This window comes from Aythya marila (genome assembly GCF_965140915.1).
Source record: "Aythya marila genome assembly, chromosome: 5".
Taxonomy (NCBI): Eukaryota; Metazoa; Chordata; class Aves; order Anseriformes; family Anatidae; genus Aythya; species Aythya marila.
The window spans coordinates 59,831,452-59,847,359 of NC_139046.1; the positions used below are offsets into that span (position 1 = coordinate 59,831,452).

The 15,908-nt window shown below is 36.5% G+C and overlaps 1 protein-coding gene across 1 annotated transcript in view; it reads left to right on the forward strand.

The window, feature by feature from the left end:
- The window catches only part of USH1C (USH1 protein network component harmonin), a 44,698-nt gene that overhangs the window by 18,270 nt on the left and 10,520 nt on the right, over nucleotides 1–15,908 (forward strand). Inside the window, exons 10-15 of the mRNA XM_082760558.1 lie at nucleotides 55–114; nucleotides 393–449; nucleotides 1,581–1,723; nucleotides 2,333–2,398; nucleotides 3,657–3,781; nucleotides 4,185–4,261. Coding sequence (XP_082616684.1) covers nucleotides 55–114; nucleotides 393–449; nucleotides 1,581–1,723; nucleotides 2,333–2,398; nucleotides 3,657–3,781; nucleotides 4,185–4,261 — 528 coding nt within the window. The remainder of the gene's footprint in view (nucleotides 1–54; nucleotides 115–392; nucleotides 450–1,580; nucleotides 1,724–2,332; nucleotides 2,399–3,656; nucleotides 3,782–4,184; nucleotides 4,262–15,908) is intronic.

Genomic DNA, 15,908 nt, shown 5'->3' on the forward strand with positions numbered 1-15,908 from the left:
TTAGTATATGTATTAATTCAGCATCTATACTAAAATATGGATTAACTCCGTTAGGTTGGTGATCAGATTGTCGAAGTAAATGGAGTGGACTTTTCTAATGTGGACCATAAAGAGGTAAGAAATGAGAATTCCTAATTCCATGAATACAAAGCTATCAGTTTTTAAGCTTCTATCCAATTTTCCCGGCTGCAAAAACGTTTTGATACTGGGCTACTTAACCTAAGAGTGTATCGAACATGCGAATCTGGAGATCTGAACTGCTACCATCTTTTTTTCAGTTCATGTAGGTCTCTTGGTAATTCCAGCCTTGACAACCAGCATCGTTCATTGTTTGTATACAGGATGTTTATCACTAAATGCAGACTGATTTTTTGATTTGTTTCAATTTGCAGGCTGTCAGAGTGCTCAAAAGCAGCCGTACTTTGACTATCTCTGTGGTAGCAGGCGCCGTAAGTAGTATACTTGCAAAAGCACAATGTTTGTGAAAACTACTATACGGGCAAATAAATAGTAAAAATAAATAAAATGTAAAGCTGCATTTCATTATAATGTTTACGCTGCCAAATTCCATCAAACCAAGGTAGTTCAGAGTGGCTTTTCATTATTTCATTGATATGATATTCTACACAGATATGTTAACAGAAATTAGAAAAGGTGGGAATTGCTCCAGTGTTTACCACTGGCATCCTTAAAATGGTTAATTGTTGCTTTGGGACTCCTCTGCTCCACCCTACTTTACCTCATTTGCTTCTCCTTTCCTCAGTACACATTTCTGTACTGAAGAAGGGATTGTAATAGAGAAACTATTTGTTTCTTTACTCCTGTTTACTGGTCAAGCAAAGACCTTAATGCAAAGGCATTCTTCACTGCCTGCTTTTGTTCAAGAGCTCTATGCTTTGATTCTCAGAGATGTGAAAAATTCTGCCTTCATAATTAAAGGGATTTTAGTTTCAGTAATGAAATCTAGGTAGATGTTTTCAAAATGTTCCACAAGCAGCACCACTGAAATATCTTCCCTGAATAGAAAATAGTGCTGGTGTCTTCACTATAAAGAAAATTAAATAGAAACAAAAACAACTGAAACACATCAGCTAATATAATCTTTTGCAATCTACATTCCCAGCTTTCATCTTTCCTAAATGATGGTGCTCTTCCACAGCAGCCAGGCACAGGAGCATTAAAACACAATGATTGTGTAGTTGTCTTTACCATCAGGATTCATTCAATGAGCTGCTCTCTGGCATTGAATTGCTCAGGTTCCAAGAAAGCAGAATGTGGAGTTTGTGCTGGGTAATGTACTGGGAGTGTCTTTGGCATGACCACTACACTACTGCTGATTTTAGTGGTTGCTTGCCTCTTCTAAGGTGTTTAGCACATCATAAATTGGAACAAAACTGGAGTTTCTCTTTGGAGTAAAATTACCAGGTCTTTTGGGGGTCTTTCACAAAGCATTCCTCACTGAAAGTTATGTGAGGAAATGACAGATGTGCCGTTACATAATTGGTTTTGAATTATTCCCCAGAAAAACAATGTTAATGAGACTCTTTCGTGACTGATTTGTGTTGGGGTGCTGATTGCAGGGAAAAGAGCTGTTTATGACTGAAGACGAGAGGCAGAGGGAGGCACGTCTTCGTGAGCAGGAACGCCAGGAGTTGATGCATCAGAAGCGGCTTGCGCTGGAAACCAACAAAATCATCAAAGAGCAGCAAGAGAAAGAGAGATTGTAAGGACTCCATAGGAGGGTCTGAAAAATGTAGCTTGGATTTGAAAAGGGCTTGTAAGACAGGAATAATTTTAAGGAGATTCCCAACTTAGATTAAGTTATGCTTGCTTTTGTGGAGTCTCTGCTCATAATTACTTATCCCCTTGATGTTCTGGGTTTTCCAAACCAATATTATTCAAATGCATGTCTTCAGTAGGAGAGTCACTCAAGAATCACTGTTCCCTGACTTTCATACCCCTATGGTTTAATGTGATATTTTGTATTTTCTTTGTGACATTCCCCCGTCCTTTATTTTTAGCGGAACAGTTACAAATTCATACTCTCACAATAACATGCTGTGGAACTGTCTCAGAAGGAGATAGTGACTCACAGAGTTGCAGAGATATCCTTCTTAAGCAGATGGTCTTGAATGTCCTCAGGTTTTAAATAATAGCATGTTGAACTCTTGGTATCTTAAAGAAGACTTTTTAAAGAAGCTTTTTTTTTTTTTTTTTTCTAATGTGCATGTGTTTACTGTTTGTATATTAACTATATGCTGACACACTTTGTGGAAGTTCTTACTCAGAAAATATTATTTGTATTGTGATGTCCTAATTCATGATGTTATAGAAGAAAAATGGAGATTTCCCAGAAGGCTGCAGAGGAAGAAGAAAGATATCGCAGAGAAATAGCACAGTAAGTAACAACCTACATAGGCAATATGCTGCCCCAAAGAATAGAGTGTTTATGTATGTGCTTCTGTCTGAAAACATTCTCCATATGCTTTTCTAATAAATTTGTATATTTAGCTAAGCATAGGGCCCAGTGCATCCTGGAAGTGTACCACAGAGTTGCAGATTAGGAAACGTATCTGAAAAGCAGCACCTGGAAAACACAAGGGTTATGGTGATGATAAATTCAAAGTCAGCTTGAAGTTGAATGTTTATTTTTAGAGTATGTTATAGTGTGTATATAGTATAGTTAAATAGTATGTACAGAGTAATTTAAGATTGAAGAAGTTGTGTGTCTCTGAATTTGTTTGCTCTACTGGCCGCTACATGTAATTTTAAGAGAAAAGAAGAAATGTGTCCTGGGAGGAAACACATCAAGGACGAAACAGAAGAATAACTAAAGGGATGGAAAATATGCATATGCTTAGGCACTTAATGACATATCCACTTAGTTTATATTAAAAAAAAAAAAAAAAAAAAAAAGCTTGTTCAGTCTGTGAGAGGTACACAGTGTAGTAATAGTCTTTTCAGATTATCATAGTTCTAAAAACCAAAGCTGAGTAGATTTAGGCTAAACTAAGGCTTATGTTTTTAGCATGTGATATTAGTTGTCTTGAGTAGAAATTTTACTCATAAATTTTTAAGTAAGCTTTTACTTTTTGAGGAGAGATTTAATTAAGTGTTGCATTGAAAACAGTAAGTTTTATAACCTATCCTATCCAGGAAATCAGATTTTTATTAAATACTGCTTTGACTACGTGTGGATATTTTTAAAATTTATCTTAGCTAAACTAGGGATTAACAAGAAAATCCCGGTATAAATAGTCATATATACCTCTAAGACCTGGTATATTTTGGCACCATATGTCAATATACCAGTTCAAGACTAGCTAGAGCCAAGAATAGGCCTTAGGCCACTTAAAGGCACCATATGTGAAGCTCCAAGATAATAGGTTACATGGCAGTATAGTTGTGACATACCCGGGATTTTCTGAATTTTCCTTCAGACTGCCCTTTTTTGATCGTGGTGCTTTTCTAGATACTTTCTGGGTAATTGTCAGTAAAATGACACTTCATGAAAGGAACATGGTTTGGGAGAAGGGCATTTTATGATTCTTTATCTTAAATAATAAAATAATTAAAAGTAAATAATTGTAATGATTTTACATTAATGTTGTTATTTCTATACTTAGAATTTGTAACTGCATTTTTTTTCCTTACAGGATAACAGCAGAGGAAGAAAAATTTAAAAAGGAGTGGGAAGAAGACTGGGGGCCTAAAGAGCCTCCCAAATCTCTAAAAACTGTGACTGCAGAAGTGCACTCTGCCCCTCATTCTAAACACAAAAGTAAGTAATTGATTTCAGTCTGCTTCTTTGGTATTTATTTCAGACACAACATCAAAGATCTGTATGGAATATATCACTATTTTATGTCCAAGCCAGCTAGAGATGATTTAATGATTGTCAACACTGGAAGTGTGTGATAAATGTATGTAATGGCTCTTACCAGGTACCTGGCTCACAACATCTACACCTGCTCTAACTGATGCTTTTTGACGTGAAAGTTGGAAGTTGATTTGATTTAAGCAGGACCTCCATTCTTTTCAATTATGTGGAAAAATATCACATTACGAACTTCTTTTATTTCATGGAAACTCCCAGTCACACATTGCGGATCTCTATTTCATGGAAACCTCCAGTTGGACTGTCGTTTCTATCTCCTCACTCCTTTCCTCCTTTGTTTCTCTAGAAGATTTAAAGGGAGTTGCATATGACCAACTTGACACAGATGACACCGATGAAGTGACCATGAAGCAGGACAAAAAGGTTTGCCGCTCAGCCTTAACTTCCTATCCTGATTTAGATCCTTCCTGTGTTTCACTTCCTCCTGACAGTCAGTCTTGACACTGAACCTATCATTTGTATTTGCTGGGACAATGTGTGGTCCTTTGGTAAATGATGAAATGTTACGATACTGTTGTTGTCACTGCATTCTAGAGATACCTTGACAAGAATACAAAACATGTCAATCCTAAGAATGATAGATTATAGAATCATAGAATCATAGAATCATAGAATCATAGAATATCCTGAGTTGGAAGGGACCCTTAAGGATCATCAAGTCCAACTCTCGACACCGCACAGGTCTACCCAAAAGTTCAGACCATGTGCCTAAGTTCACAGTCCAATCTCTTCTTAAATTCAGACAGGCTCGGTGCAGTGACCACTTCCCTGGGGAGCCTGTTCCAGTGTGCAACCAATTTTACTTAGAGTTGTGTGTGTTGTTACTGTTTATTATGTAAAATTATGGTAATGGATTACTTTGTATGATTTTACTTAGCTTATTCTACGAAATGGAGCTTTTTTTTTCCTACTCAAATGCCACTGTGTTCTGCCACAAGATTGAATGAGTTTGAATACCTGTTTGATTTTGAGAAGGCTTGTTACAACTAGTGTAAAGTAAGACTGTGACCATAGAGATCTCAGCAATGCATATGTTCTATACGAAGCTTACTTATTGCATTTTTTTTTCATTTAACATAAGGTATGTGTATTAGTAAATAAGGATTATTTGTGACTAAGTGTACTAGCATAATTGATCAAGAAGTTATCTAAGATCTTGTCATGTAATATTGAACCTTTGTTGTGCCTTCAAATAAATTTTAATCAGTTGTGTATCAGCAGGGATTGATAGGAACCAGTCCTTGACTGTCCTTGACTTTTTGTTTTTCTTCTTAAAAAAAAAAAAAAAAAAAAAAAACTTTTCCTTTACCTTTTTTTAGCTTTTGGATGGTTTTATCGGTATGAAGGAAAATTTCCCACAATTCGCAAGGTACCAAGTTTGATAAATAAATTTGTTTGCTGTGCATTTGAGTTTTAATTCCTTTTTTCTTCTGTTTCTCCTCTTCCATTAGAATATACCAGACATTATTTAGAGATAGATGCTTCTTCATTTCATATGCATAAGTTAAGATGCTTTTTGGAATTTTTTCTTCTGAATACATTGACCTTCTTAAGTCCTGCCAGCTGCAATGGGAATTGTGTGTACTTTGCAGAAGGCGTTCAGCACAAGTGCACAGTGCATTTCTTCTGTTTTCCACAAATCCTCAGAATAATGTTCCAAAGAAAAAAGCCTCGATAAGAGGCAAAAATTCAATGGGAGTGAAGTATGTGGTTCCCAATTATACAAATATCCCAGAGAGAGGAGGGCTGAAGGCAAAAGACTTTCAGGCATGTGCATCACAGACAGTGAGCAAAAACAACAGAAAAGCTTTAAACTCGATCGAATACCTCTCATCTAAAGAGTTGCCTCTAAAACATTGTGATTTCACATTACTTCAGCTCCAAATAATACTTTATTCCTGATGTTGCTTTATTCTCTTTATTTCTTTCAGTGCATTTTATAGACTTTTTTATTATTATTTATTATTTTGACCTTAATAGAGCATAGGAAATGTCAGTGTACTCTGATGCCATTTTGTGCTGCTAGTGAATGTAAATCATCCTGGATCTGTAACGTGTAAAATTCAGTACACTTAGGAATTATATCTGAAAAATATAAATATATATTAAGAAAATTCAGCCTCTTCACACAAATAGGTGATCTTCTCAATGGCTGCTGGCAAACACAGTTTACAGAGCCTCCAAATAACTTTTCATATATATTAATGGAGATCGACCACAGTTTCTGTTGAGCTATACTACACTGTATCGACTAGAAACTTGAAAAGATTAAAAATAAATCTTTTGCTTTTAGAAATGTTTTGAAATATGGAAAAGGTGATTTTTCATCCTACTGCAAATTACTAATCAATTTTTTTCTGTGCACCCACGAAAACCAAAATTTCACTCTCTACTTAAAATGTTTTTGGGAAGTGCACAGAATCCATGGAGAAAATGGATGGAAAGGACGACTCATCCTGTAGTAGCTGAATGCAGTGAATGCAACTAAGATTTGTCTCATAGACGTTGATGTTCTGAAACATTTTAGCACATGTACTGCTTAGTGAGCAGTACATTAGGTAATTTTCCAAATGTTGATACGTAGCAGGTTGACCTGCTGGGTGTTATGTTTCATAGACAGTCCTAAATGTATCTTATAACTCTTTAGAGGATAAAATGATATCAAAAATTACTACTAAAGTACAAACCAATTAGCTCTGAATAAGACATGCCAGCAGAACGATGCTCAGGTTAAAACATTAGTGTGAAAAGATGAAAGTGTGATAAAAAACTAGAATTATCTCCAAAGATTATTGGTTTTCAATAACAGGAACATTTAACCACAAAGCAATAGAGAGCATATCCCTGAACTCTGTACTACAAAGTTCTAATTACTTTCTTGACTGAGAGGATGACATTTGTAGCTGCCAGGAAAAAATGTTTGCTTTGTTATTAATGTTACACATAGAAGGTGGGAGGAAGACAAATAATGATATGTAAGGTAAAGCATGGTCATGCTTTGAATTCCTAAAAACCCCTTTGAAAAGCCATTAGCCAATGAAAATGAGCAGAGCAAGATCAAATCTGAATCTTAGCCTCTCTGGGCATTGGCAGGAATTGACAATAGGCGGCCAGCCCTGTTGCCCTTCTGTATTTTTTTCAGTGTAACAAAGAGGACATGGGCTTTTCAACATGAAGTAGGCCCTAATAGTACAAGTTGGAGAAGGTAGCTGAAATGTGACATCATTGAAGTAGAAATAAGGAGCAGGATGTATTTCAGAAACAACAGGAACACGTGCTCCTAAAAGACTATGAAGAAGTTTTGCCATTTGCTTGCATTAGACATGTAAAATTTTAGAGTTGCGTTGCGCTATATTAGGTATGCACATGATTAGATTTTATGTTTGGTCTTCATGATGCAGGGTTCTTTCCTGGGAGCAATTTAGTTGCTCCACTGATCAAAGCCTTTCCTTTCCATCTAATTTTTTGCATGAAGGCATGCAATGCTGTGTTTAGAATGTATGAAGCATGAAGGTTTTTTAATCATAGAACGGTGACATCTGTGTATACATGAGCATCTGTCACATGAAAGCGGTCAGTCTTGTATTAATGTAAAAGTGCCTGAACAGAGAGATGATAAATGAAGATCTAACCAAAACTATTTGACTATTTGAAGTTTTTTAGTGGATCTATCTGCCCTACTGTTGTAGCTTTGCAGAGGAAAAGTTGAACTGTCTGATCTTGTATAACTTAAATGACTGTGTACAAGCCTTCCAAATAAGGTTGAAATTCCAGCAAATTGCTGGGGAAATTGAGTTAAGATTTGCTTCTAAAAGACTGGCCCCATACTTGCAGTGTAATTCAATTTTCAAGGCAGGCACTCATGTACTGAGCTTGAAGTTTGCTGTGTTTTTAGTTTACGTAAAAATTTAATTTAAGAAAAAAAAAAAATTCCCAGAAAGGGAAAGAGCAAAAGAAGTCAAAAAGTGACAGTTTTTGTGAACAAAAGAAGAATAAAAAGGAAATGGAGTTTGAGCAAAGACTTGCCAAGGAAAAGGAAGGAATGCTGGAGAAGGAAAAGCAACTGAAAATAAATCGTCTTGTGCAGGAGGTATGTTGTATTCTCCTATTAAGTGAAAAATTCTATTGAAAGAAAATGAGCTGCCTCTTCAGTGGAAGTATCTGAGTAGGACATTCATTTAATTATGTCAAAGGTGATAAAGAGTAGAAAAAAATGCATTTCTTGGGAACAGAGTTTTTGAAATGTTTGTTGCTGTCGTCAATTTTTGTCTGAGTGAGGAAACTTTTTATTGAGTGTCTGTGTGTAGTGATGAGCCTAACAAAAGACAGCGTAAGAGGAAATCATTCTTAAAAGCACAATTAATTCTTAAAATAATTTAAATAGTATCTCATACTCTTGAAACATTTGTATTGTAACTATACCTCTAATCTCTTTTTGTGAACTGATGATGTGGTTAAGGTATCTGAAACAGAACGAGAAGACCTGGAAGAATCAGAAAAGGTGCAGCATTGGGTGGAAAGACTTTGTCAGACACGGTTAGAACAGATTTCCTCTGTGGAGAATGAGTCTCCTGAGGTAAAACATAAAAATAATAATAAAAAAAAAATTAAAAAGTTGGCTTTTCTATATATTGTTTGATCTCAAAGTAACTCACTAGTTTTCTTTTAAAAACAACAGCTTTTACTGGACGGAACCGAGCCAAAACCTGTCTTCCTCTTTCCTCCTCAGGCCTCATTTTAAGATGGAGGGGAAAAATAAAAAACAACTTGTCAGCAATTATGTTTCCATAGTTTACAGGGATGATGTTGTTTGATAAAGGTCACTATGCTAGTGTTTTTAGTTTGCCAACCGGGTATGTTATCACCACAAAATTAACAACTTCATCAGTTTGTGAGCACTGTTTGGGCTTGGTGGGACGTGCCACCAAACAAGCTAGAATTCCCAGCTGTGTTTTTTCAGTGCTATATGCAAATAAGAACATTACTAATGATGAGTTCTTGAATGCCTGCTTGTATTGCATGCAATCATAACTAATAAAGGGACAGGTTAATTGAGTGATAAGGGGGGAAAAAAGTCCCAAAGAATATGAGGTTTTTTGTTTGTTTGTTTGTTTTGTTTTTATTTTGTGTTTCAAATAGTCCCCTCAAATGAAGGAAGTGGAATATAGTGATTGAGCTTTAGAGCCGCGTGACTCTACATGTGGAGAGAGGCTTTCCCACTGTCCTGCATTGGCTTTCTTCCAAGCACAGTTGCTTCCAAGAGGAACACTGCAATCTGCTGAATTCCCCCATGACCCCCAAGCAATTGTAACCACAAAGGGGACCTTTTGGGAACACTCTTGGACAAATTTCCTTCAGGTCAATAGGGAGCAGCCCTGAAAAAGCAGATGGTCCTGTGTTCTTCCTGACCTTAGGCTTCGATCTATTTGGTTCTTCAGTGCAGGTCACCAGGACAGTGAAATGTTAATGGTGATTTTTTTTCTCACTGCTTAACTTTGTCTGCCTGGGTTCTACCAGATCTTTGTCCTTCTTGAGAAGGAATAGATAATATTGTAAATTAAAGTCATTGGTCAGAGCTCTACCTTGATTTGAGACAAACACTGTATTTGCTCCATCAGTTCTTCTTTATATTACATATTTTTCAATTACAATTCTGCTACAAAACTATCCAAGCAGTTAAACATGAAGTAAAACATACAGATGGAGTGCTCCAAAAGGGTAAATGCGACTAGACTACCTTTGGGCCTGATCTGCATCTTGGGTACAACAGCACTCCAGATCTGTTGAGCTCTCCCAAAGAAACGTGTATGCTTTTTAATACCAAAGGGTATGACAGATGACATCTCAATGTCAGCAGAGAGATCCACTCGGGGGAAGCATTGTCAGATGAGACTAAGATGCGGGTATCTGTAGAACAGCTCATCTTCAATATTTCCCAAGCTGAGTCTACACAATAGCAAATGAGAGACTGTCAATCAGATTTTATTAAATACCTAAGTCAGATCACTGATAGGCATCTAAAGACAAATGTTAGCAACTCTAATATGTACAACTCTAATCTGTACAACCCTTCCTTAGACCTGCAGACACTTTCTCCTAACTTTTTTGGGGGGTGAGCTACTTGTTCTGCTCAAACTGTGGAGTTTGCTAGCCTCACTGTGAATCTGGTGTTAACAGAAATTACAAGGTTCAGACCCTCCTGACAATCTGAACTCCATAGCACCCAAAACTGTATTTGGTAACTGCTTAAATTTACTTCCCCCTCTTAAATTTACTTCCCCTCTCCTCTTAAGATCAGGTTATGATTATTGCAGACTGATCCCCTTTCCTCTCCTTTCATAGGAAAACTTTTAAATATATTCTGTGTGCAAGAAGGCAAGAGCTTTTGGTGCAGGAGCAGTTGGGTTGAGTGGTGTTCTAGGATTTGCCGTTAATTTCTTCAGAGCTGTTGCAGGCAGATGAACTGTTAAGGCAGATTTCTGTTCTCTTGAGAGCAGTTGGCAAGTGGACGTCCTTCGGCATCTCCCTCTGCCCCATCAATGCGGCGGTTTGCCGGGGGCCTGCAGCTTCATACCACGGATCTTGATGACATAAACTTAGATGAAGTTGACAAACAAGTGGCAGCACCTCCACCCCCACCAGCTGTTACTCCAGTATCACCAGGTCATCCACTTCCCACATCCAGTGTTCCACTTCCAAGAGGTCCGGCGCTGGCAGTACCACCAGCTTCCCAGGTGACCTCGCTGTGTTTGGATGCATGTGCCTCTACCCTTCCCCTGCCTGGCATCCCTTCCCTGCTCCATCACTCACTTGGTCAACTGGATCTACCCATCTGCCATATGCATTATTAAAAGGAGGGTTTCCTTATTCCCTACTTACTGAATGCACTTCAGAGGCAGTTTTATTAATACTTCTAATTCAAGTCCAGAGGGGTTGGCTCTATCCTCCCTGCATGCGTTGCAACCCCACCACATGCAAGTATCTTTGGCAGAATGTATTGGTTAAAAAGACTATTTGGACTTGCATGTCCCATTCTACCCCCTCCCCCCAAAAAAAAATAAAAAATAAAAAAACAATGGTTATGCAGCAAATCTGACTCATACTTAAATTTGAGAAAATTATCTTTGTGGTGAAAAATCGTTATTGTGAAAGTGTTTTAAATGTTATCAAATAGCTTTGCTGGGTGAAAAGATTGGACCAAGGAAATCAGGTGGAAATCACAAGCACAAACTTTTAAAAGCTAAACACAATATATCAGTACAATACTTTTAATTGAACTAGTGTTACTAATCTGCAATTCAGGTTTGCTGAGTTTTTATTGACACAAGAGTTTTGGATTTCTTTGAAAAACACCTTTCTCTGTATTACAGTCTCAGTCCAAAAGAGAATCAAATATAAGAAATCTATTGCCAGATCTTGTTTTAGGAAAGAAATGGCAGCTGCTGCTTCATACTTCCCTTTGCTGAGCACTGTAATGGGATCCATATACTCCAGTTTGTGTAGCAAAATATTCTTATGTTTGTTTCAAACAGCAGAAGATAGTTGCATATGGCAACTTCTTTCCTGCATGTTTTTCTGCATGGGTTGATTGACTGGATTGGATTAAAAAAAAAAAAAAAATTTTTTTTTGCATGTTTACTTGGAAATACTAGACTTGTCTTTTGCATGATTTTGTTTGTGGTGGGAAAATATATTCAAACTATTCACTTTTTAGGGGAAACTAAAAATTATTTTTGTGAATAATTGCCGTGACATGAACTGTTTATCTTTCCTTATAAACTTAAGTAGACCTCTGACAGTGTTTCATCTTATGTGGTTTATGTGTCTGAAGTACCAATAATATGCTAGCTCTATTGAAATGGAGATTTCAGGTGGCCTTAAAAATAACAGGTTTTCGTAGTTGGTTTAAAAATAAAAATAAATGTCTGTGATTCCACACAAAAGTGTAGAAAACACTAGTGTTCAGAGGAGAAATGTTCTCTTAACGCTAACAGAAAATGCTAACATTTGTAGAAGTAATATAGGAACTGCCATACTGGATCTGACCTCAAGCCTATATTCCAATACGTTTCTGAATGTTTTTCATTGCCAACTGTTTTAAAGGTAGATAATTGGAGAATAAGTAACACAAATATAAAATAATTTAAAAAAAATAGACTTCAATAATGATAAGCTAGTTTTCACTAAATATAACTAGCAGTGTGTATGAGGAAAGTAAGTTCTTAATAAAGTATTAATACTGAGCCAGAGCTGCTTTGTTTATAAGCAAGTATCAGATGTAGTAGTAAAATCAGGTGGACAATTTCTACTTGCTGCTTTTTAAAAGTCAGTTTTTGACAGTACAGAAACAGTTTATTTGACTTCAGCAGTAAAAGATCTTGTATTTATGCCTGCCAAAGTGAACATTTAAGACTTCTTGTTGTCGTTCCACAAAGAGACTTTTCTAATATTACTCAAAATTGTAAATCTTTATGGTGCTGACCTTTTTTTCTCCCTAGATCATTTTATTTCAAATTCAACTCCTTAACAGATACCTGACAAAAGGAATGAAATTTCTTGTCAAGTATGTTCCTGACAACTAACTATTAAAATATCTGGTGTAAACCGATCTGTTTCTCAAAATTATTGGCAGCTATATGTTGTATCTGAATCCAGTTCTAAGTCTGCTACTGTTTAGGTTGTAAGAAACACCTCCCATGTTGGAAAAGCATCTTCTGTGTCAAGCAGTCCACTGGTATGTCACTTACTGTTAATTATGAATGTAGTTTTATGAACTTCCCATGTAATGCTAATGTAAAGGAAATGTCAAGGTTCCTGCTCTGCATGGCTAATTTATTTCAAATTCAGTACTTGCATTCAAATAAGTGGATCCACTGCTGTTTTGTAAGATACCTAATACCAGGTAGTGGAAGCAACTCATAATGGTCTGAAAACTTCATATTTCAACCCTTCGGCCATATGCAGTCAAAGTTTGCATGTTGCATGCTAAGTCCGTATGTTTGAGAGCATAAACATGTAAGCCTTCTTCTGTCAAGACATACAAAGGGAGTTAGACTGACCTTTATTCTAGGTGCTACAAAGCAGGCTTTTTTTTTTTTTTTTTTTTTTTTTTTTTCTAAGAAGAAGAATCATTTGCTTGATAACTGTTTGCAGTGACTTTGACTCAGGATTGCCAGATGTCAGTTTTCCTCATTCTGAGGCACTCTAGAAGTCTCTCTCTAAATTGTGTGACTGCAGGAGAAAGCATCCAGTCCCAGTGTGACTTGAACAAAGTTGATATCTGTGAACCTTCCCGTTCTTCCGAGATCAAAAAGTTTAACAATGTATTTTGTGCGGGAGAACGTTAATTGAGGGATGTCCACAGGGACTTCCAAAGACCTGGTTCCAAAACTTTTTTTCTTCAATTTGTTGAAACAAACAAAACACACATACACAAACAAAACAACAACAAAAAAACCAACCCCACACATTCCTCTGTTTAAAAAATGGCTTAACCAATTTACTGGAAGTGATTCAAATACTTTCAGAAGATACAGCTTGTACTATATGAATGATATCTGGAACAGATCACATTTCCTATGAGAAACATTGACAGGAGTGTGCTGAGAGTTGCTGGGGTTAAGTCAGAAACTAAACCCACAGGGTTCAGTTTTGAACTCTTTATTTGAATACAACTATGCTTGACGTCAGTGGGAGTTTTGACTGAGTAAGAAGTATGGAATCAGACTCATGGCTAGTACGTGATGCATGGTGAGGTCTCAAATGGCTCTGGATAACTTTACTTTGCAGAGTTGAGAGGAAGTAATTAGCATAGCTAGCCCTTGTCCTTAACTCCAAGCAAGTTATCTTGAAGTTACGTATGTGGAAAACTGATCACTACAGTCCTGGTGAATTTCACATTAAAGAAATCCATTTAGACACTGGTTACAGTTTCATTTCAGGTTCACTCTTCTTTCTCTCAGTTTTAGCATTTTCTGCAGTTTCTCATTTAGTTCATTGCCTTTACGGGATAAATGCCAAAAGCAGGGATGAGAATTTTCCATAATCTTGCTGGTGAAGCCAGAGTTTAAGGGGAAAAGGCTACTGTTTGGATGCAAGAGAAATTGTGTTTTCATTTGCTAACTTTGTAAGTCTCTTAGTTAAAATATTTCTGTAAGTCTTTTATTGTTTTAATACCGTTGAATTCATTACCATAAATTATTTATATTGGAGCATCTTGGTGAAATGTTGGTTTTGCATGAATTAGGACGTGAATTGTAATTTTCTTAAATTAACCCCTATAGCAACTTGCTCCAAGTCCACCTACCCAACGACATCCAGGGGTACCAATAGTCTCTAAACCAGTCATGCTGCATCCTGACCCAAACTTTATGGTCAGGCCAACAATCAAATCTGAGGCCCTGGTAAGCCTTTTAGTCCTGGTAAGCCTTTTGGTGTGTGGTTTTGTTTTTCTGAATGCTACAGTACTGTGGGATTCATTGACTTCTGAAAGAAGCCATGCTTGTCTCATTTTCTGCTAGCTGACATTCATTTAGGTTTTCAAGTGATCACTAATGGTAAGTACAAAACAGTGTCTTTCATTCTTTTCATGATACAAAAGTCAATCTAAGTGAGTCTTTGTTCTGGGGTGCCTAATTCTAGAGCAATGTAGAGCCTTACTCTCCCTAGGAGAGTCTGCACATTTTATTTTTTCATTTGTGAGCTGATTTGCATTTTTATAAATCATGGATTCATTTGTCAGAAATGAAATAGTAAAAAGTTTATGATGTTGAATTTTTCCTATGTAAATAGTCATGAATGTACTTGAAATGTATCTGTGGATCTCATTCTTTTCTTTCCAGAGAGAAAACTTACATCATTATATCGTATATTAGTATCAATAAACTTGTAATATAAGTTATATGAAGAAACTCATCATGTAGTGTTACTGCAAAGTTGACTTACAGTCAAATTATTTGTCTTCTTTTTTTTTCCCATATCTGTTTCAAATGTAAGTGAATAAGAAACTGTTAGGCTAAATATTCTTAGACCAACCATATATAATTTTCAATAATTTTTTTATGAGGGAAGGTGAGCTGTGGCTTCCTGAAAAGAAGGAAATACTCTTCTGGCAGGCAATAACTCACAAACAACAGCCTGAAAATTCATCTAAGATAACTAATAACTGGTCTGTTAGTTATAGCATTACTCTTAAGTGTAAACATGACTTACTCTTTCCTTCAGTTGTGTACATGGAACTCTCACTTTGATTGTAATGAGTAATTTGTTATCTCTGCAATTTGGAATTTCTTAGAAGAGGAATAAAAAGAGTAAAAATCATAGTCGGCAGTTAATATAACCAAACTTTGGAAAATAAATATCTGATACGCAGGTATTGAATAGTATGGAAAAATTTGGTGAGATGTTTGTGTTTGTTATCAGGTAGTCTTGGTACAAATTGAAATTGTTGCTATTTATTGTCACTGCTTACAATTAGTTTGAAAGACTAGCAATAAGATTCATCTCCACAGGGAAATTTCTTCTGATATGTTATGCATGCACATTTTCCAAACCACAAGACTGCTAAAACGTTTCAGATATCAATCGTCTTGGTCATCTTGGTACCTCACCTGCCTTATGTCAGCTGGAAGATTACAAATTTCACTGGGACGAATATTCTGATAGGATTGAGAGAAACATCAGTCTTTAAATTGTTTTTTTGCAGACCTGTTACCTCTTAACACCATTTATGACTTAATGCTGTAAAGGTTATTCATTCTGGATGCAGAGGAAGCCACAGCAGTATGTGGAGTAAGACTTTCATTGATGTTATCTGGCATGAATGGCAAAGCTAACTAAGTTTTGGTTCAGAGAACAGGAGAGGATCACTATGATTTAGTGATGGGGCTTTCAGAGAGGCAAAACCAACACGAATACTAATCTCTGCTCTCCCAACTATTGCAAATGCCCTGCTGTGTGAATTAGAAGGCTTTGATGCAACTGCTGCTGCTAAAATTTCCCTCCTCTCCTC